This window comes from Stegodyphus dumicola, chromosome 2 (genome assembly GCF_044657685.1).
Source record: "Stegodyphus dumicola isolate Sdum_Otavi_A_Nest chromosome 2, ASM4465768v1".
Taxonomy (NCBI): domain Eukaryota; kingdom Metazoa; phylum Arthropoda; class Arachnida; order Araneae; family Eresidae; genus Stegodyphus; species Stegodyphus dumicola.
Genome location: NC_140769.1, coordinates 94,316,383 through 94,340,013, shown reverse-complemented (window position 1 = coordinate 94,340,013; position 23,631 = coordinate 94,316,383). Strand labels below are relative to the sequence as shown.

Here is a 23,631-nt window from a genome sequence, read left to right as displayed (position 1 = left end):
TCCTTGCAGCAATGGCGCAAAGAATATTTAATTAAATATGTATTTAAATTTAATTTTTTTAATTTATTTAATTAAATTCAATTTATTCTTATATATATATATATATATGTTTGTATGTGTGCAAGATGATATGTTTTATGTTTTAACCTATAGTTATTTAATTCTTTTTATTTTCCTTCCTATTACTTTTGTTAAAAATTTGTTATATTTTTACTCACTAGTAAATCGTCTTTTAATGCATCAAACGAAAGTTTTCTGCTTATTAGTATCTACGATACATACTAATAATATAGCTACGTGATAACTATAATTCCTGAATAAATAAAATTATATATATACTAATCATGGTTTGCTAAAAAATAAAATCTTTTTTGAATTATTATTGAATAATTTAAAAATTATTATTTTCATTAGGAATATTAAACACGCGTACGCGATGCTATATTTCAATGATCCTTTACTTACAAAACAAGATTTACATAACATCAAAAAATCTTTCAATGACTTATGACGTTGTTGCATAACCTTTTCAGACAAGATTTACAAACAAGATTTACATAACATCAAAAAATCTTTCAATGACTTATGACGTTGTTGCATAACCTTTTCAGACAAAATAATGTATTTTAATCATAAAATTCCTGTTAACAAATAGTTTACAAACGTGTAACCTTTTAGAAAATTTCCATTTTGCAAAAGATCATACGTCAAATTATGTTTACGTTTCTTCACATACCTGAAGTTTTGAAAAGGCCATTTCTTTCTGCGTTTAAAATATCCATTAACGTTCACCATTTCTTTTTTCCATATTCTTTACTAAATGTGCTATCTAGCAGCTTAACAGCAGCGGATTTTTTCGGAAAATTTCACCATTTACTGGAACTCGTTGCTTTTTTTTTCTACCGCCATCCTCAGTAATAAACACGTGCGAAACAGCCCCTTTGACAATACAAGCGTCTAGCCCCTCAGACGCTAGTTTCCTCCCGGTTCCTCCCTGAACATCTGCGCAGATTACTGCGCATGTCGTCATTTCCCTGAAGGCGCCTCGTATTTACTGTTATTTACTGTTATCACGCTGTTACTCTTTGCACTGCTGTGGTAAAGTGTGATCGATGACACAGTTCTCTTTTTTTTATTTTGCTTCGATTATTATATCTTCTGCATTAAAATCAAGAAAAACTGCCCATTTCAGGGCCAAGTACTTCTGTTTCCTCAGAAGGTATTTTTGATTCTGAATCGAATCAAAATCAGGAAGGAGTAATCGTGTGTGATAATTCTGATTGTGTTGTGAGTGATATGGTTCATTGTGCAAATGATTTTAGTATAGCTGAGAGTGATTTTGTTTGCCGTGATTGTTTAAAACTTTCAACTATAGATACAATTTGAAACGCCATGCATATAAATTTCTGTACAATAATACTACATTAATTGAGTCTCTGAAAACTAAGTTCTAATACTATGGTTGATTGTGCAAATAATTTTAGTGTGGCTGAGAGTAATTTTGTATGTTCTGATTGCTTAAAAACGTACCAAAATAAATGCAGTTTGAAACGCCATACCAACACATTACACTCTAATAATACTACATGAATGATTTTTCAAAAAGTTGTCGATCACCAAGCTACAAATGTGAAGACTGCCATCTGAAATTTAGTGACCTAAAAAATTGGAAATATCATCAAAATAAAATTCATACTTCTAACAGGTAATTATGTGTGTCCTGTATGTTATGCTAATTTTGAAAAGCGAGAAATAATATTTCATTTCAATAATGTTCATGATGTTGATTTGAATCATACTGAACTAGAATTTAATTCATTTAATGATTTTTTGGCATGGAAGGCAGAAATTGAAAATAATACGAAGTCAAAATTTCTTATGGAGTAAGCATATTTAATATACATGGTGTAATGCCACTGTTCAGGAAATTTTATATCAGAAAGTAAAGGTTTGTGTCACGTAAAAATCCTTGGTAGCAATAAAATAAATACATATTGCGCAGCTGCATTAAAAGTAGCAGAACATACAGATGGCAAATGTGTAGTGTCATATCAGAAAATACATACTGGGCATCGGAATGATTTAGGTCACTTATTTTTAACAACAGATGAAATAAAAAATATTGCATCAAAGATAGCAGCAAAAATTTCTCTGGATAATATTTTAGATGAAATTAGAAATTCTCTATGAGATGCTGGGCTTGAGAGGTTTCCTTTACTTACAAAACAAGATTTACATAACATCAAAAAATCTTTCAATTTGTCTTCTAACTCTGTTAAACATGAAAATGATTGAGTTTGTGTAGATACATGGGTACCTGAAATGCAAAATTCTGAACATCAATGCATTTCATTTTATAAAACCCAGGGATCAACATAGCATGAGTGAATATTGTACACAATATTAATTTCTAAAAGGAAATGATTTTGTTTTGATAATGATGATAGAAGCACAAAGAGAGTTACTGAAAAAAATTAATTCTGACTTGTATATGTATTGATGGTACACATGGGGTTAATGCATACAGATTTGAACTCATAACTTTACTTACAATAGATGATTTGTGCCAAGTATTCCTGTGTGTATTTTTAATTTCTAATCGATGTGACCAACCTGTGGTATCAATTTTTTTCATGCATTAAAAAAAAGTTGGGCAAATACAACCACAAATATTTATGTCTGATATGGCTGAATCTTTTTTTAATGCTTGGAAGTCTGAAATGGGTTTACTACAGAAACATCTTTTTTGTGCATGGCATATTGACAGAACCTGGAGAAACAATTTAAAAAAAAAATCAATGGTGTTGAAAAACAGGCAAAAACATATAAAATTATTACCATATTTGATGGCATATAAGACGCACCCTTATTTAGACGGCCACACACAAGGAAAAAAAGTTTCAATAGCGTGGTTTCTTTTTGTTCTCACGTTTCGTAAAAGCCAAATAAACAATTATTGAATGCGTATAAGACGCAGGTAACTTTTTTGAGACCAAATTTAGGAAAAAAAGTGCGTCTTATATGCCATCAAATACGGTAGGTCTCACTTAGAAGAACAAGACATTCATACACTGAAAGAAGCAGCAATAAAATTACTTAAAAAAAGATCCGGACATTATTGAATTTGCAAATTACTTTGAAACATATTATTTACAAAATAAATCTAGCTGGGCATACTGTTATAGATTTCACATTGGTGTTAACACAAACATGCACATCGAATGAATGCACCAAACATTAAAATATATTTACCTTCATGGAAAAAATGTTAAGAGATTGGATAACACTATACATGGTATTATGAGATTTGTAAGAGATAAAATGATTAATCGCTTAATTACAGCAAATAAAGGTAAATTAACAAGTAAGATTTGGAATTTAAGAATCAAACATAAAACAAATGAAACAATATGTTTATATGTAGTTGAGAATGGGTGGTCTGTTTCATCAACACATAATACAGAAATATACACTATACATGAAAGTAACAAAACTTGTACATGTCACATACAGTGCACTGATATGCATTCATTGATATATATGCAGCTGTATTAATTCATCAGTTTGTAGAGACATTAGGTATTTTTTTGGAAGCAGGTAAGATGAAAAATATGCAATGCCTTTGCTGGGAATCAAACCACGGACCTCTGGATACACATCACACCATGAAGCCATGCCGAGAAGGTGGGAGAAATACTTTATATACTTCCCCTTTTAAAGGGCGACTGAGGTTTTTAGGGGACCTAATCGCCAAATCCTGGGTGTGGAGAACAATCATCTAACACCCTTTTAGTTCGAGCGCCACTGTACAGACATTAGAATTTTACATTGGAAGCAAGACAGAATGAAAAATTAGCAATGCCTTCGCCGGGAATCGAACTGCGGACCTCTGGAATATGCGCCCAGTATGCAGATCACCACACCAAGAAGGCGGGAGAAATACCTTATAAGTTAGGTAGAGTATGTGCAAGCACACTAGAAATACTGCTATTTGTTAAATACATTACCAACATCAGCACACTAGAAATACTGTTACTTATACTACAACTACAATACATAATGAATTATCCACTTATTATAGAAGCTGAAAATGAATTTTGAATTAAGTAGCCAAAAAAAAAAAAAAAATCACAGACTCTCTCACTGGAACACAAAGAATGAACTAAATCAAACATGTTTAGAATTAGTAGATTCATTAAAATCTGACAAACAATGTGATGTGTTAGACATGATTCTAAAATCAGCACCACTACAACTAGATAATATATGATATGTTAAATGCACAAGAAATACAGGTAAAAGTATATTTTAGGGTACCCCTTGGCGATTTTTGCCGGTACATGGATACCGATTTTGTGCAATTCTTTGACTTGTTAATTTTGGCTTGCGAAGCGGTGACTTTTGCCAAAAATAACAAGACAAACAATTGCACAAAGTCGGTATCCATGTACACATTGACTTATTTTCACTTAAAAAAAAAATCCCTGAATTGCATAAAAATGGCATTGCACACTCCACTCCTTTGACTTTATCCATGTACACGTCAACCTATTTTCACTTTAAAAAATTTCTCCGAATTGCACAAAAATGGCATTGCGCACTCTTTTAACTTTATCCATGTACACATCGACCTATTTTCACTTAATAAAAAATCCCAGAATTGCGCAAACTTGCATTGTTCACTCCCTTTACTTTGTCCATGTACACATCGATATATTTTCACTTAAAAAGTCAAAGGAGTACCAAATTCTACAATATAGGCAAACAAAAACGACATAATCTCAATAAAATACATTTTAAACCAAACAATAAAATAACATAAAAACGGAAAAATATGTTATACATTTAAGCACTACGAAAAGCAAATATTCACTTACTATGATTTTTGAATTCTGTTCGTACACCCAGAGCCACGTAAAAATCAAAATATCAATCATACTCAAATGACTTTTTTTCAAACCAAGTACTCTTTCTGATCGAATGCTTCACATAGTGACCATCTGAACCTTTCTTCCTACAAACCCATTCACTTCCATCTAAGCGGTGTTTACGTTCGACTAGACGCATATCCTTCCTACTGGGTGATCAGCGAATAAACCCTGATTTCAAAATTAAATATATCTACAACAAAGATCGATAGAATTATGCGGTAAACTGTACGTTTATTAGAAAAACTGTAAAAATGGTGTACAAAAGTTAGTTATGAAAATCGCTAACAGATGGCGCTGTAATCGCAATGACCTAACAATAGCCTTTAAAATGTGCTTCGAAGTCGAAAGTGATCAGTACAACTGTTGGCTAGTGAAAAGAGGCTAGCGTAGAAAGTGAAATAATGTATTTCATTGAACAATATGTATTTTGGTTCTGTAATTTCGCCGATTAGAACACAGTCCTATGGCAACACATCCCAATTTTCAAAACCTATTCAATGTTCCAGTTGGAACCGATGCGAAAACCATTCTCATGCTCTTCACGGAATTCGAATGGACTGGCAGCAGGGCTGATGATCGAAAGGGAAATGTTGGGCCTAAGCACACTATAGTCACTATAGAAAATGCAACCAAAGCTTCTGGATTTGTTCAGCAAAATCCTAGGAAAAGCATCCGACGGATTGCATCAGAGACAGGTTTGAACAGGCACACAAAAAATATTTAAAAATAGCCTACGGCTGTTTCCATACAAAATCCAAAGTCATCAGGCCATACCCATGAAAGCTATGCAACAAAGGGTTGACTTTGTGAATCAGATTCTAACAATGATCGACAACGATTTGATGGGATCTGTATCTGGTTCACAGATGAAGCACATTTTCATTTGAATGGAATCATTAATAAACAAAACTGGAGATTTTGGGGTACTGAAAATCCTCATTTGTGTGAAGAAAAAGCACTGCATTCGCCTAAAGTTATGGCATGGGCTGCGGTATGCACCAGAGACATTATCAGACCCTTTTTCATATGAGAAACAATAACTACTGAACGTTACGTTACAATTTTGGAACAATTTGTCAGCACTCAACTAGTGTTGGAGGGTCGACCAGGTATCGAGTGGTTCCTGCAAGATGGGGCTCGACCACATCGAACAAATAAAGTTTTTCACTTTCTTCATGAATACTTTGAGAATAGAGTAATTGCGTTAGATTATCCTCAATTTACTGACACAGGAATAGCTTGACCTCCCTATTCTCCCGATCTGAGTCCATGTGACTTCTTTCTGTGGGGCGCATTGAAAGACGCTGTCTATCGAAACAATCCTGCTACTCTAGATGAGCTTGAATCGTTCATTGGTGTTGCATGTTATTCCATTTCCGTCGAGACATTGCAAGACGTGATCTCAAATTTCATTGTTCATTTATGCCACCTCATTGTTTCGAATGGTGAACATTTTGAAAAAATTGTATTTTGATTGCAAGGGCTGCTTTATTTTTTTAATTATTTTTTTTGACTCCTTTCAGAGAGAATTTTCAGTGCAGAGTGCCATCTGTTAACGATTTTCGTAACTAAATTTTCTAAACTTTTGTACACCATTTTTACAGTTTTGCTAATAAATGTACAGTTTACCACATAATTCTGTCGATTTTTATTGTAGTGATATTTAATTTTGAAATCAGGGCTTATTCGCTGATCAGTCAATAGTCTTTTGTACTGTTCAGTCAATAGATTATTACCAAACATTTTAATGTAGATAAATATATTTTGGTGAAACTGAGTCAATCCCAAATTTGAACAGTAAGCAATATTTTGTATTATTCAATGCTTGCTATTTAATATTTGTCAAGTTTTTTATTTTCTAATTATTCAACCCCATGTATATTCACATGTTGTGCACTAGCCATTTTATTATGTGTAGAATTGTTTAAAACTAACTGAACATGGTAACAAACACATCACAGTTTTGAGAATTGCCACATTTTTATTTTGGGGTTTTAATTATTAATAACATTAAATAATAGAAACCTTATTTTTTTTAATACTAACTAGCATTACATATCTGGTGTGCACTTTTAACAAGGCTTACTTGTACATTATGTAAACTTGTATTTTATGCCAATCAGTCCCTCTCCCCACACATGTTGATGTCAGCATTTATTTGTATTCCTTACATTTTACAGCAATAATTCATAAGTCTGTCTTATGGATATCTGAGGTATGAAGGAATATGTGAAGAACACGTTCCCCCCCCTTTCGGAGCCGAATTTTGAAAACGTTTGAAATTGGTTTTTAGGTATTCATATTCCATACATTTTAAAGCAAGAATCTTATGTACATCTGTTTCTTCCTTATATGAAAAAACATAAAAACATGTTTTGCCCGCCGAATCTTTAAAAATCGCTTCTTAAATGACATCTTCGGTACAAAAGTAATAAGCTCTTAAGTTTTGATATCTGTATCTCTAATAGCTTCGGGCGATGATCTGTAGGTGAATAAATCAGGAATTCTTCCTTTATGTATAGATTTATAATAAAACATATGAACAAATAAATATATATACCAATTAAAATGAAAACTATTTCAGAAAAACTAATCAAATTAATTAATTTACATTCAGTAATGCGGACCAAATTCGTAACGTGTTAAACGCGTGGCGTTTTAAAAAAAATCGGCTTTGACCACGCCGAGCTCCTTGGAGTAAACACGCTGCGCGTGAATCTGCGCGAACGATCAGGGAGGAATCAGGAGGAAACTAGCATCTGAGGGGCTAGACGCTTGTTTTGACAACAAACTACCCCTTCCCCTCAGCCTCGAGCAATGTAGAGGTGAGATAGAGGTTACGTGGCCAGAGCGGACAGTGGTTACAGCGGACACTGCGAAACTCATCGTGGTCAGAGCGGACACATTTTCCCCCCATCATGGAACAGATAAAGGGTGCAGATAAATAAGTAAATAAATACTTTTAAAAATCACAAATATAGTTTAAAACAGTATTTTAAGTGGCAAATTCTCTTTCACGTGGGATAACGTTTTTTTCACCGAAGTTTTCTGTTTTTGCACTCGATTATCGAATTACAAGGATAAATACATTTTTGCCAATGAAATTTAATTATTTAAATTAAATTGTTAAGATATTATAGTGCAAATGCATTTTAAACATAGCAAAATGTAATAAAAATAAAAACTTTCAGAGAAATATTTAAAAATTAATAGTAAGTAACAATAGAATGAAGGGTATGAACGAACTCCAGGGATTTTGTGGAAAACTGTATTTTAGAGTCAAATAAATATTAGAACAGATGCAACTGCCATAAAATTAATTAGTTTCATTAATGTAAGTAAAAATAAATACTAAAAGTAAAATATATAAAACAGATACAAGTAAATAAAAGAAAAATAAATACAAGTAAATAAATACTAATTAACCTTTATTATAAAGGCATAAATATCATTTACCATTGGATTTAGTCCAACCTAGTTACAAAACTTAAAGATTTGAGACATTTTTCTAAATTGTTTGATGTTTCGAATTCCTTAACCCTTAGCCTGTCGAGGGATTTTCTGCGAATCCCTTTAAAACTGTCGCTAGTTTTGGACCGAACTTCCCGTAAAATGTCGCGAAAATAACCCCAAACCTCTGAAAATTGTCAAGCAGTTCTTTTGTTATTTCCCATCCCTCCCAGAATTTTACTTCAATGATTCCGCTAAGTGAGATTGATTACACTAGATATTGTCCGGTAGATGTGAGCCCTCAAGAGAATTGCAAAAGGCTAGACTCTCCGTGATGACCGTCTTAAGGGTCAGGGTACAGCTGCGAAACTTAAAAGTTTCCTTCCCTAAACAATCTTATATCTTCTCTACATATAATAAAAGAAAGAGTCTGTCTGTGTGTGTGTCTTTCGTTCGCGCTGCGCGTAAGCTAATAGACCCACGGCTACGAAATTTGGTACATAGGTACATCTACACAAGAGCCAGTGCACTTCGAAGCGATTTTTTCGAAATTCGAATTCGAATTTTTTTTATTTCACGTTTTGTGACGAATTCGTGTCATTTTGAAACATAATGGGCTATAGGAAAGCGAGATTTTACTCTACACACACCATTTTTACATCGTCATGAAACGTAGGCACTTAGCTATTTTGCGAACTTAAAATAAATTTCGTGTTTCAATAAATCGATTAAATACGAATTTATTTAACCCTTTGAAGGGCACCGGTATATAATATATACCGGTTGTTTGCCAATTTTTTAACCTACGAAAAAATGCTAATTTTTCTACACCAAAAGCTATAATTGTAAGTGTCTAATGTTTTCTTTCAATTCTAAATGGCAACATCACCCTATGAATGCTCAATATTTTACAGTTATGACATTAATATACCTCGTTCCAAAATATCATGTTGGAAGATTGATAAATTCTATTGGAGGGAAAGAAAAAATTCAAAATCTGCAAATATATGACGTACACATGCTGAATCTTATATATTTACTTCATTTCAGTCAGAAGTGATAATTAACAGAAGATTATTTATACGATTTTAAAACCGGTATATAATATATACCGGCGCCCACACTGAGGGTACCACGCCAGTAGATGGCAGCACCAGTCTTCTCCTTTTCTACTCTGTGACATGACAGAATTTCTTTATTATTGTAACAGTTTATGATGTAATAATTTTCATGATTAATTTATAAGTCGTTTAGGATTAAATATTATGTTCATGGAGGAATGGGGAGTTTCATGGAGGAATGCGCTAGGACTGAATACAAGTATATTAGTTTCATTTATTCTTTTTGTGTACTCAGCTCAAGTTCCATTCGTCTGTGTTTAGCTAAAATTTTTATTTCAGCACTTATCCCTTTCCCAAGAGAAAGACTCATCGATTTCAAAATTGCCGTCTGGGGTCAAAACTTTACACAATTGTGGGGGTTAAACGTAGCATGCTAGCCCCCAAAAGACACCTGTTGCTTCCTGTTTTCCAAAATCCTAGAATGCAATAAAATGAAAAGAGTTGATTGACAACCAATTTGTCATTCGGGAATCACGCCTTCTTCCCTTTGTGAGGTGTGATAAGATCACACAAAGGGAAAGCTCACTTAAAATGGAAATGTACTTAAGGTCCATCTCATAGTGTAATCACAAAAACTGCTAGTTTGAAAGCATGCTTTTATTCTTTAAAGAAATTCTTTTTAATTCTTTGTTAATTTCAGATGAAAGACTAGAGAACACAAGAGAAATTTGCGTTCTGCTTGATACAAATAGATTGTTTCGGAAATAAATTTTCACAGTTGGTGAAAGGATGAAAAATATTTCTAAGGCCCGTTTTAGATGCAAACTAAAATTTATCCAAAAGTTGAAAAAGAGCCCCTATGAACCAAAGGGGTTGAAAATCAGAATAAGAGCTTTGAGGTGTAACAAATAATAAAATTGTTTAATGGCGTTTCTTCCTGAACAAAAGGATATATTACAAACTATATTTACAAAAAATAAAAAAAGGACCCTTACGGTCCTCGATGATCTAAAGTGTGTGTTCGTGTGGGGGGGGCATTCTTTGCATCATAGTATGAAGCATGGTGTTTTTCACATATTATCTAAAGCATAAAATACAACTTCAAATATGCAACATACTTTCTCAACTGAGTCGGTCGTAGTGCTCCATTTTCCAATTTTTTTTTAAATTTTCGGCTGAGTTACATCTGCTTGTAATATTATACTAGTTCAGCTACAGCATGATACGATTTACACATGCAGTATTATATTTGCTAATTTTTTTTATAAAATAATATTGAATTTAAATCAAGTTGAAAAGCTTTTTACTCATATTTTACATAAGTACGTTCAGCTGGGTTGCATCATCAAAGTGCATAAAAAACATAAATTTTATATTTAAAATTTTAAATTTCGGCCGAAATTTAAAAAAAAAAAAATGTCTTTACACTTACATAATTATATTCAAGCACTCATCACTACAGACGCACATCAAAAGTACCAAAATTAATTTAAAAAACAAAGATTACCAGTTGCCAGCTACCTTGAAAAAAATGTCCTAGAGGGGCACCGGTATAAAATATATACCGGCTGTCCAAATTCAGGATTTCGCTCTAGATTTTTTTTAAGTCTCAATTTTGTGTCCTTAGGGTCCATAAGTTATAGTTCATGCAAAATTTTACCACAGTTTAAATTATTTGATATACCGCCCCTCAAAGGGTTAACAAAGGGAGCTTAACACTTTTTCAATGGGATTTTTTCTAAAAAAGTTTATTTTTAAAAATGTACAGTTTATTTTTCTTTGATTTTTGGACACGTTAAACTTTCATCCTTGCGAATGCTTTTACAAAAAGAATTTTGGAAAAATGATAATATTTTGTATTTTTAAAAGATTTTTTAAATGAAGCTTCCGAGTACACTTCTCACATCTTTAAAAATGTGATTTTGGCAACAATTTTCCTGTCTTATTGTTGTTGATAGATTTTTGATGAAATCGCATCATTTTGAATAGTTCCATTCTTTAGAAATATGGGTTTGGCAGCAATTTTTCATCGTATTTCTTATGTCACTGTTTTTAAGAGATTGGCATATTTCATTTTCATTTTTATATAAATATAATATATTTTTATTGATTTTTTTTTTGATAAAGTTGTTCTGTGGAGTAAAATTCTGAGCGGAATTTTATGTTTTTTGAGTTACTTTCATGTTATTTTTTGCTTATTTCCCTGTTTATAAGATATTGAAAAGTTTTGCATGATTTTTGTTCTACGGAAAGTTGGTTAATTTTTTAATTAGGATAATTAATATTTGTATTAAGAGATATAGCTTATTTCATTGTAATTTTTTCCCTTGAAAACATAAGATAAAATATCATTAATTATACTTTGCTTTTCAGAATTTTTTGTTTTTTGCATTCCTTTATTTTATTTTTTGCTCATTTCACTGTTTTTAAGATATTGAAAAGTTTTGACTGATTTTTTTAGGAAACAAAGTTCTTAACCTCCTTTATACCATTTGAGTTCTTAAGATTTTGCAAAGGGAATTTGGTTAATTTATTTATTAGGATAATTAATATTTGTATTAAGGGATTTGCTTATTTCATTGTAATTTTGTTATAAGTAATAACTTTTTTATAAAGTTGTTCTGCAGAGTAAAATCCTACGCAGTTTTTAAATTTAACGTTTGGAGTTCCCTTCAGCCATTTTTCCGGTACATTTAAAAGTCAGACGAAGGCTCGCAGCAAAGCTGCTAGTTTTCAAATAAATTGGTTTTAAAATTTACCCGGTTATATTTTAAATTATTACGCATTTTTAACCTAAGTAACCTAAATCTGTATGTCACTGATTATCACCGGAATTTCAATGCAGACTGATTAAACTGCTATCACTAAAATTATATTCTGACAAATATCTGGTGCAACTTTCATTCCTTCTGAGATATCGCTGAAACATTTCGTATTATTTCCGATTTTCTGTATTTTTGTCATTAATTAAAAATCTTTAAAACCTTCAGCATTTTCCTATATTCTTCAACTGCATGCAACTAATAATTATTTTAAATAATTTCTTTTTTCCTTAATTATTACGTAGTTTTAAGAGAGTAATAAGCGAAACATTTGGGTGTTTTTTAAGGGTGATAATATTAATATTAAATTTGCATTTTACTTTTTCATATACATTCAAGATATTCAGAAAGGGAATTATAACTTTAAACCGTTTTCAGTGTATCATAAATTTATTGATTCAAATTAAAAATTCTTGCTTTCCTGTCCAAGAAACACTAGTAAATTTTATCTGAAATAGGAAAGATGAGACATATTAATAACAAACAAAGCAATTAATTTGGAAGTCAAACAACAAAAATCAGCGTTATATTTTCAAATTTTCACAGGACTAGTTTCGATGGTTTTACCGAACTATCATCATCAGCTGCAAAAGCGCAAATGAACGAGATAAGATATAATGAAAATTAGATTGTGAAAATTTGAAAATATAACGCTGATTTTTGTTGTTTGACTTCCAATTTAATGTTTGTTCGGCTTGTTATTGTATCTTAATTAAACAAAGCAATGTTCTTACTTATTAGCTTACAATATAATTTATTCAATATGGTATTTTTGTAAAGAAAGAGTGTTGCTGTACATTTGGTAAAGTATAAATAAGCATTTCATTTAGTAATTATAAAAGTTATTAATTGTTTAATAATTAATCATAAGAATATGAATAATTAAATATTTTTTTGGAGATATATTTTCCGGCGATATTTTTTTTCTAGGGATCCCAGCATACATTTTTGAAGCATTATGCTCTAAATAAATGTCTTGTTTGAACATAGCATTTATTGTTGACAAATCTCCAACCAAAGGAAATACCTTACTAGGGAGGATATTCAAACAAAAATTTTTATTAGAATAAATATTTTCGTTATTTTAATACTACTAATAATATACAAACATTAGTTTAAGTTCACTATAGTTGAGTGAATAAGATTGCTGGATGTTGGTAGTTTGTTGTTGGCAACCGAACAGTTTAGCTGCTTGTGGTCTTTATGATTTTCCCGATGCGTAACGTGAATTCAAGCCAATTTTATTTAGAAAATTGCCCACGAAGGTGTTCTCTTAAAGCAGATAACCCATGACTTCTTAAAAACTGTTAAATATAATCTGTGGATATTTTCCGTTATACGATAACACGAAGAAAATGATTTCCTATACGAAACATATGATCAGCGCTGTTATTGCGCGCCGTTTAATTAAATGCATCCATCTTATTCCTTACAATTAATTTTCCTTTTTCAAAGAAAGTTTGATTTCAGTAAAATGTACTATTTAGAATGTGTCATTTTATTTTGCTCGTTTTCTATGCAAATATTCAAATTCATATAGTTATTGCATAAGTTCAGAAAGCCAACTAGTCTCCAAGCGGTAAGATAGCTGAGCACCGGTAAATTCTAGCGGCTGCATGGGAGGATTAGGGGTTTTTCATAAGTACAATTGATTGTGAATTAACAGTTTGTTTCCCACAAAAAAATCTACCCTGAAGACTTCCTTTCCCTTAGAAAAATAGGTCCTGTGTGCTTTATTATAATCCAAAATCTTAAGCGTATAAATCTTTTATCATAGCCGATGATGACGATAAAATATTTTCTATCTGATGTGTCAAGTTAGCATAATTGTATATTTCTAACGAAAATTGTTTGGCTCATGTTAACCTATAATGAAAAGAAGATTCAAATCAGTTTTTAGCTTAAACAGTATTTTCATTATTAATTATATCACGAATTTTATCAATAGTATTCTTAGTATTAATTGCAGGCATGTATTCAAGAATATAATATACACAAAGCTGTGTCTAATGATTACGGCTATTTTTATAATAAAATTTTATAGTATAAAAATTTATAATAATTTATAATATTTTATAGTACAAAAATTTAGGTTCATAGGTCAGCCATATCTGAAAGAGTACTTGTGTATTATAAGAAAAGAGAGAGAGAAATTTAAGAATCAAAAAATTTACCACGAAGTAATATAAAAATGCAATAGAATACAAAAGAGTACAATACTATTTCATGTTTTGTGGATATACTTGAAGACAGAAACATGTTTCAGCTGTATTCGTTCATCAGAGAAAAACTTTTCATATGAAGCTATTTTTTTTCAAATCTTTCACTATACAAGTAATACAAAAGCAGTATAGGAATTTCTTTTCTTAATACCCAACCGAAGAGCTGAGGGGACGTACAATGATTAACATACAATGGGTGCCTTGAATTATTTTGCTTTACATGCAGTTTCCTTATATATGTAAAACAAAATAAACTTTCACCCATTCCAAGATTTCAAGAACTCACAGAGAGAGAGAGAGAGAGAAATATCTATAACAAATTTTATTGCTGTCTGACTGATTGCTTCGGGAACGTCTTCCAACTCAAGCTTTCAAGCTTCAAGCTATTCAAATACGAACGCTTCTCAGCAAAGCCATTTGGACCGCATCTGCTTTGTTAAAGAAAACCTTTTGTGGGTAAAATCATCCACTTCATCCGGTTTTTCAAACAAAGCAGTCAGTAGTCCTGTTACTACCTGCTGACCTAGAGAAATTTTTCAGAAGCTTTTGTTCGAAAAAAACGAGTTTTATATTTTTAAGAATTTCCATTCTGACAGCAAGATTTTGTTATTTTTCATATATAGATGAAAAGAAACTAATTTGTTTTTAATAAAGAAGAAAAAAATTAATAAGCTTATTTAAATTTTTTACACAGCACCGAGTAAGGAGACGAAATTTAATTTTCTTTATAAATATTTTTCTCAGACAATACTTTAGTGTTTTTCAAATTACGAGAATAGTGCGTTAGTGCATGCATTTTCAAATCAGATTTATTTAATTAATTAATATTTATGGATATGCCGAACAAGCACACTTTCGCACACATACACTGTATATTAGTACATACATAAAAATGAAATAAAATTTGAAAACAAGCAATTTAAAAACTACTGTATTGAAAAATTATTGAAAATTTCTTTTTACCTCATTTTTTTTTTTTTTTTCGTTATATACATTTACTTCAGTTTTTTTATATGCATTTACTTAATTTTATTTTCTTAAATGCATTTACTTAATTTTATTTTGTTATATGCATCTGTTAGTCTTTTTGAAAATTTTTTAGATTTTTTGAGTATGGCAAAGGAAACGAGACCTATCAGCCGAAGGCAATGAATGTCTCCATGGACGACTTTCTAAGTAAAACGTACTCATGTTCATGTTACACATAGGGGAAATCACAAAATTCAACCAGTTCGTTTGTTTGGGTTCGAATATGAGTCGAAATAGCGATAATCAGATATCTTAGCCAGGAGGCCATTGATTGGGTTTGACAGATTTGGAAACCTAATAAATAGTATTTTAATAAATATAATATTATTAAACGAATCGGATTTATATAAACCAAATAAAATTCTTATATCGAACACGACTAAAACTCGATATAACTTACACTGATAAACTGATGTGTAATAACACTGATAAATTAAAATACTAAACGGAATATACATTAATTCTACATAGATAATTTTTTGTAATGTATTTCGCTGGGAATGTCTGGCCGCAAAATCCTGATTATATATACCCTTATTTTAAGGTTATCACATATCTGATGGTTTGACTTTTACCTCGAAACACAAAGAATCCACAAAATTCAGTAAAATTAATAACTTTATTTCCTTGTTGAAAATTCTCTGAATCTTTTCAAATATAAAAGTATACGCGCCAAGCAGTTTGCTTTAAATAAATATATGCAGCAACGAGAAGATGCGCTTTTGACAGCAACTCGTTTCGAAAATCGAAAATTTTTCTAAATGTAAGAGATTTGTCGCTTAAATTAATTTTTCATTAAACAAAAAAACAAAATAGAATCGCATATTATTAAAAGAATTTTATTGATAATTCAGATTCTGAAAACAAGAACATTGTTGTTATAAAAAACAAGGAAAAAATAAACAACATTCATTCAACGGAGGCCAACTTTGGCGCATAAACTTTTCAACATAAAAATATTTGAAGCATGTTATGGATAAAGGTTTATTTGATTATGGCAAAGTTACTACTCGATGGTTATTTGCCTAAGGTGAAGGATGCCTTCGTTCGAGGACTGCCTAACGGAAACTGGCTTTTATACATGTTACACATATGGAAAACTAAGAATATCATCTTGGCAACCAGCCCGTTTGCCGGGATTGGAACCCTGGACAGAACCCCCAGTTGTTCCGTTAGACTCCGCTCAGCCGCTGGTGAGCTGTCCGATAACGGAAAAGTTCAAAATTTCATATTAGAGGAAAAGTGGTAGCATAGTATAATTTGAAGTTATTGCCATTTCAGTAATGTGAAGAGATTTCAAGAATGTTTAATTATTTTATTTAGCTTATGACAAATTAAATAAAATAATTAAACATTCTTGAAATCGCTTCTCTTAACATACTGGTAGTTTGACCTGCATTCAAACCCCCGTGAACAAGCTGATTGCATGGGCGTTTTTATGGTTTTAACTTTTTGCAGTGCGAGATTGTTTCCCTTAGAAAATCTGTCACGAAAGCATACCTTCCCTTAGACAGATCGCCTTCACGTGCTTAATAATCTAACAAGCCAAACCAAACACAACCCGAGCGAGGACTCGCAGTCAAGGCACGTCATCATGAAAAGCTAACTAAAATTGGCTCATGTTCACATTAAACATGGGCAGCAAAAATTCGCTAAAACTGGTATGCAGGCAATCCATTCGTCATGATTTGAACCCGCTTCTAACTATTAGTATTCAACGATTTTACCGCTACTTCGTTGGCGGCGTTTTGTAGTATCTATAAGAAAAGTAATCGCAAAGACACAATCATTGCGTACCGACGGATGAATTAAGTTCGGAATTTAAAGAATAACTTTCATTCGTGCTATTGCTGTTAGCATTGACATTTGGACAGATGTTAATTTATTTTAAATTCTTTTAATGTAATTAATTCATATCTTTAAATAATTGATCTTCTGACTAATTTTTTGTGCGGAGTATATCTAATTCTTCCGTACACTAATTGTTTTAATTCATTTACACTCCATTAATTTTAAGAGATTTTATATCGATAGATTTCTTTCCAGAAATGTTTCAAGGATTACATATTTTTTCTTTAGATTCCAAAACATTTTGTATTTAAAATCTTAATAATAAAATTTTTAAAACAAATATTTCTAGAAATTCCTTCGGCGTATTCATTTATTCCATTTAGTTGAAGTTTCGAGTAGAATATCTTCCTTTCAACATTCATATAATTATTATATGTCAGTTCGCCATTTCTACGGAGCATAGAGCCACACATACGAGTACAAAACTCAGGCATGCTGAAAGCACAGTTTTAACATTTAAGAATGTACCATTATAATAACGCGCATTTGAAATACGAAGACAAACAAGAAAGCTGGTTGCAAAATTTTATATTTTTTCCTGACGAATCAGAAATTGTAATCATTTTTCAATACAAAAATAAAATATTTGATTCTATAACATATAGGCATAAAGGCGTCCTCCGTTACAATTCTTATTTTTTCTTGTTTCTACTAAAATTCGGCAATGTACTATAACAACTTCGGATCCTGTTTGACTTTCATTTGTATAAAGTACCACAAGGCAAACAGTTGTAAAACGATTTATCTTCTTTCGCAAACTTTTAGTCGGCACATAGATAATACATACCTGCTGTCTGACAAAGATACTTCACTCTAAGGACTTTTTCCTAAAGTGCTCTTTCCAAAGAGACTTCACACCCTATTAAGACCTTTGTGTCAACTGACAGCCGCCTGCAGAAAGGTAGGGGAAGGAAGACCAGATCGCGTCGTCTAAACACGTCTTAAGCAATCTTCGCGAAATTCGGGCTTCGTGTATACACGTCTTAAGCATTTTTCATGCGATTTGAAATTCGTGTAAAGACGTCTTAAGCATATTTAAAGAAATTCCAAAAACGTTTAAACACGTCTTAAGCAGTTAAAGGGTTAAGGATGTTTTCAATTCTTTCATCCAATTTTACGTATGCTTTTTTCCTTTTTATTCCAGGGTCGCCTAATTCTCTGGATTTCAAATTAAAAAGACACTTTTTGTGTTTCTTCTTTTAGTATTCTGACTAATAAGTGGACATTAGGCTGGTTTCTGCCAGTGATTGCATTTAATTTGGAATTCCACCCTTCAACAGAATTATTTGTCCTATGACGCTGTCCATATACGTTTCATACTTTAATGGGCATATTTGGATTGTCCATCCACTGCTCGACAAAATAATCAATGAATGTGGTAAGTTTGTCAATGCTAAAAGCTTTTTCCCATACAATGCTCCAAGCATCATCTATGTGTTCCATTGGCAAGTAAGCTAATGCAGAAATCATTCTACAAACATTTCTTATATCTTCGTTCTCTTTATATTCCTTTACTAGACCCACTTCTTGTATCTTACGCCACAAACATTGATTAAAATGAAAGTTACAACCGGAAATAGTCGAACTGGGAAATTCTAACATACAACTATTGATGGCTGCGGCTTCAAAACCCAATTTTATCATATATTCACTTCCTGAAGCATTGCAATGTAAGTTGCTTGTCTCTTATCAGGCAGAAATGCAAAAAGCGCTGGGTAAATGTTGGTCTCAGTTGCTGTACTCCTTAAATCGACGTGTATTGTATATATTTGAGCAAATTGTTTCGGACAACTTTTAAATGGTCCATCTAAGAAAAAAGTCTTTCCATTTTCCAAAAGGTACAGAGATTCTTCTCCTCCAAATACTAAAATCCTGTTACCTTGGTCATTTTGAAAGTCTAAGCGAAGAAAGTTTTTTCCATTAGAAAGCAAAAGTGTATCGTTTGCAAACTGAATGTCATTGGCATTTTGGGGATTTTGAGTAGCTCCCAAAGCCTTTCTCCTCTCCTTACATAAAGCAGTTTTGGCATTGGAGTATGTCGGTATTTTAGCAACGAAATCATAACCTTTCTGATATAATTCTGAAAGTTCTTCTTGAAATACCTAGGGAAACGGGAACTGATGTTTCTTCTCGGACTCTTTTTATGCAAGTCTCTAACTTCCTTTTAACTTCGATCTCAGCAACGTTGGGCGGGCAGGAATGTTCAGTTTTCTTCAGTACTTCGTACTGAAAATTTGTCTTCACATTTCCTTTACAATGATGTGTCTTTTCTTTTACACATACCCAACTCATTCCTAATTTATTTTTTCGGTGTAAACGGTGTGGGTAATCATCTACAACTAAACATTCTTTTCCTTTTTTTGTAGAGAGTAATTTTGTTGAAATGGCTATGGGTTCCATCACAGATTTTTTCGATAAAACGACATACACACTTCAGGATCGAACATCTACTGAGAAAATGAGAAAGGCCTTCTCTCTCAAAAGTATCGGCTTATCTCTACAGCAGGTGCAAAGCTCGAAACTACACAATAGATCACATTTGACTGATTAGGGAAATAACACAACAGGTGCAAGAATGTCCGCTCTGCCCACCCAGCTCCCCTCACGTGTCCGCTGTAACCACTGTCCGCTCTGACCACGTCCGCTCTAGCCACACCACCGAGATAGATTGGTTGCTATGCAATAAACGTCACTCCGCACGGAATTTCCACTTCATTTTCCACCGAAGGAATTTGAAGGGGCCAGACTCGCTCGAGTTATTAACTTAGTTTCCGTTATATAATTATTATATAAGTTAACTGTTATATAATTATTAATACTGTTTGAATCTAGCGCCAGAGTGTCGCTATGGTAAACAAATACTAGAGTGAATTTTAAAGAATGCATTTATTCTATTGTGGTTTATGCGCTGTCGGCGAAGTAGATTTAATTCAATCCAATAAGTTTAAATGAAATGCAAGAAAAAATGCGTATAATTTAATATTCCGTACAAGGAAGTCATGTGGTGTACACATCAGATTTTTAAAAATATGTGACAGATATTATTGACAAAAAAAAAAAAAAAGAGAAAACCTTCTTCGGTCACAGATAATAAATATGGATGAAACGCCGTTAGCTTTCGACTCTCTTGCAAACAGAACTGTTGATGAAACTGGTGCAAAAACTGTATCTGTGCTTACGACGGGGCATGAAAGAACGTCATTTACATGTGTGTTAGCTTGTGCCGCAAACGGTGACAAGCTAAAGCCGATGATAATTTTTAAACGAAAGACTATTCCGAAGGGAGATTTTCTTAATGACGTAATTATTTGTGCAAACGAGAATGGCTGGATGTGCGAAACAATCATGCATGAGTGGCTACAAAAAGTTTGGCAGTGCCGTATGGGATCTTTTTTCCAACCAAAAGGCTTATTGATAATGTATTCCATGCGTGCTCATTTACTTGAGTCAGTGAAAACCAGATGTCAAAAATTGTCTACGACCGAAGCAATAATTCCTGGTGGTTTGACAAAAATCTTACAACCGTTAGATTTGTCAGGTAATAAATCCTTCAAAGCTGAAGTCCGAAAGCGGTGGGATTGTTGAATGAGTGAAGGATTGCATGCGTATACCAAAAGCTGTAAAATGCGTAGAGCATCTAATGAAGAAGTTGCAAAGCGGGTAGGAAGTGCGTGGAAATCGGTAAAAACATCGTCAATAATAGCAGGGTTCAAAGAAGCTGAAATTATATCCTTAGATAAAGAGACTGTAAACCACGAGGATGAATGTGACGATCTGGAAGACTTCGATCAGGATTTACTAAATCTTTTTAATTCAGATAGTGAAGAATCAGATTTTGATGGCTTCATATGATGTATAGTTTGCTGCAATTCCTTTTGTAAGTAAAATTTAAAATTTCCTTTTGTCATCCAAATTTAATATTTCGTTGTTGCAACATTTTTTATAATATAGTCTGAGTATTACAAATATGGACTTCTTTAGTGGGTAAATACAAGTATATATGTGAAGGTAAATATATTTTCCACATTCTCACCTTTAATTTATTTTTGAGTTATGGTTTCATTTCATGCATTTTTCTTAACTGGTATGTCATATATCAGGACTTAGGTTGAGATTTTGCATCTATACGGCCCCCGACGATGTTACGTGCAATTTAATCTATTGCGGCGTTTGCGCTGATGCGGCGTTTCTGTGTAATTTTAATTTTTTTCCCGCCATTTTTCTCGAGTGCAAAATTTAGGCTGATGCGGCCTTTCTTCCGGAAATTACGGTAGTTGCAGTTATAATAAACTAAATATTACTGTTTATGTACGCACTAATGTACACTAATCGAATCACGAATGTCGCTGCCTACGCATATAACTATCTAACGACGTATCTAAATGCCACATCTAAAATTTCTGCGAGCGGTGGTTCAGCTATAATTCTATGATCAAATAAATCTAATCTAATAATCTAGTTTTAAAAGGATTTATTAAAATAATAAAATTAATCTAATCTAGAATCTAGAATCGAATCTAATGTTACATCTCAGGACCAGCAGCGTTCTAGCTGCGTCATAACAAATCGAAAGTCAAGTTCTCACCGTTGCCATTCTGAGGCAGAGAAAAGTTTGTTTCTAATCAAACCGGATCATCGGCATAGTGAAAGTTTCTAGTCAAACCGGAACAATTACATAAATTAACAGTGTCCCACTGGACAGGCAGTATACAAATTTTTGAAATACATCTTTTAAAAATGCCAGTTGGTGTTCTTACGATCACCACATGAATTTTACCATCAGGACCAGAAATTACTTTATTTATTTGACAGACAGGTCATTTGGAGGTAGGAAAATTATGTTCCTTCAACAATGCAATAGCGCCAACAGAAATTTTATGTTTAGAAAACTGTCAATAGCTCTTTGTTACAAGTATGATTAATATAATCGTGATGCCATCTTTTCTAATATTTTTGGACAATATTTGTTCTTTTTGTCAACGTGTTAACCTACTGGGTTGTTCGGAAAGTAATTTCGTTTTTTTTTATGAAAACGGAAGATGATTTTCTTATAGCGAATAAATATTTTATTGAATTAAATATTGTCCCTTCTAATCCAATACATTTTGCTATCTTTCTGGCAGCAGTATGATTACACGCTCGTAATATTTTTTTCTTTGCTGGCAAAAAACTGATCCAGGTGAATTTTGATCTCCTCATTTAAAGTAAAGGTTTTACCGTCTGAAGAATCTTGTAGAAACCTGAATAAATAATGATCAGAAGGTGCTAGATCTAGAGAGTATGGTAGGTGTAGCAGAACATCCCAGCCAAGCTCTAAAAGATTTTGGCGAGTTACCAAACTTAATGAGGTCTCGCATTATCTTGGTGGAACACTCATCACCAGGGGGGATGCGCTTCAGAAATGGTCAGTTTCTTGACCTCTGAGAAGCAAATCATAAACGTCAATGCGAGGGCACAAATTTCTTTCAGTAAGAAATGAGGCACCCATATGTTGAGGTTTTAATAGATTAAACCTAGGCGTTTCAAATGATTATGAGCAATCGAATTCGATAAATTTAATCTCTCAGCGATCTCACGAGTAGTTACTTGCCAATTTTCATCAATTAATGCCATTATTGTGTCTTCATCAGCTTTAACTGGCCTTCTAGAACGTGGTGCATCTTCAAGGTGAAAATTGCCGGATCGAAATTTTGCAAACCATTTTTGGCACTGGCGTTCTGCTAATACATCTTCTCCATACACATCTGATAATATTTTTACTTTGCTTGAACAGCATTTTTATATTTTCTGTAGTAAAAAAGTAAAATGTGCCGAAAAGGCTGCTTTTCATTTCCATATCTGAAAGGGTACCAACCAAAAACTACTGCGTATATTCAATCAAACCTTTTCACAAGCAAGTCTTGCTATATCTGTTGTCAATATATATAATAATTATGTGGCTTTGCACTTAAGCCCTCTGTTGGAGGGGGGTGGGAAACGAAATAACTTTCCGAACAGCCCATTTTATCTGGTCTGTCTAAAAAATCTGGCTGTGGAGTTAGTTTTGACGTCCTATACTATTCCTATGATAATAGCATTCAATGATCAGTTTCGTTAGTTTGTCGCCAGGTGGCAAAACTATAGGATATTTATGATTGCAATTCGGATTCGACTGACTCAAACGTCCTCCAGTGCGAATGGCAGCGTTTTTATCTAAAAGAGGATTCAGAAATCTTAACTTACTTTTTGACATGAAAGCTGTTCCTGTTCGAAAGGAGACAATTTT

The 23,631-nt window shown here is 32.7% G+C and overlaps 2 protein-coding genes across 2 annotated transcripts in view; one reads left to right on the top strand and one right to left on the bottom strand.

Moving 5' to 3' along the window:
- Nucleotides 1-902, bottom strand: part of LOC118201094 (lysosomal alpha-glucosidase-like) — a 184,572-nt gene extending 183,670 nt beyond the window's left edge. The window contains exon 1 of the mRNA XM_085810921.1: nucleotides 737-902. Coding sequence (XP_085667047.1) covers nucleotides 737-795 — 59 coding nt within the window. The 5' untranslated portion in view covers nucleotides 796-902. The remainder of the gene's footprint in view (nucleotides 1-736) is intronic.
- The window catches only part of LOC118189185 (enkurin-like), a 77,981-nt gene that overhangs the window by 937 nt on the left and 53,413 nt on the right, over nucleotides 1-23,631 (top strand). The window lies entirely within an intron of this gene.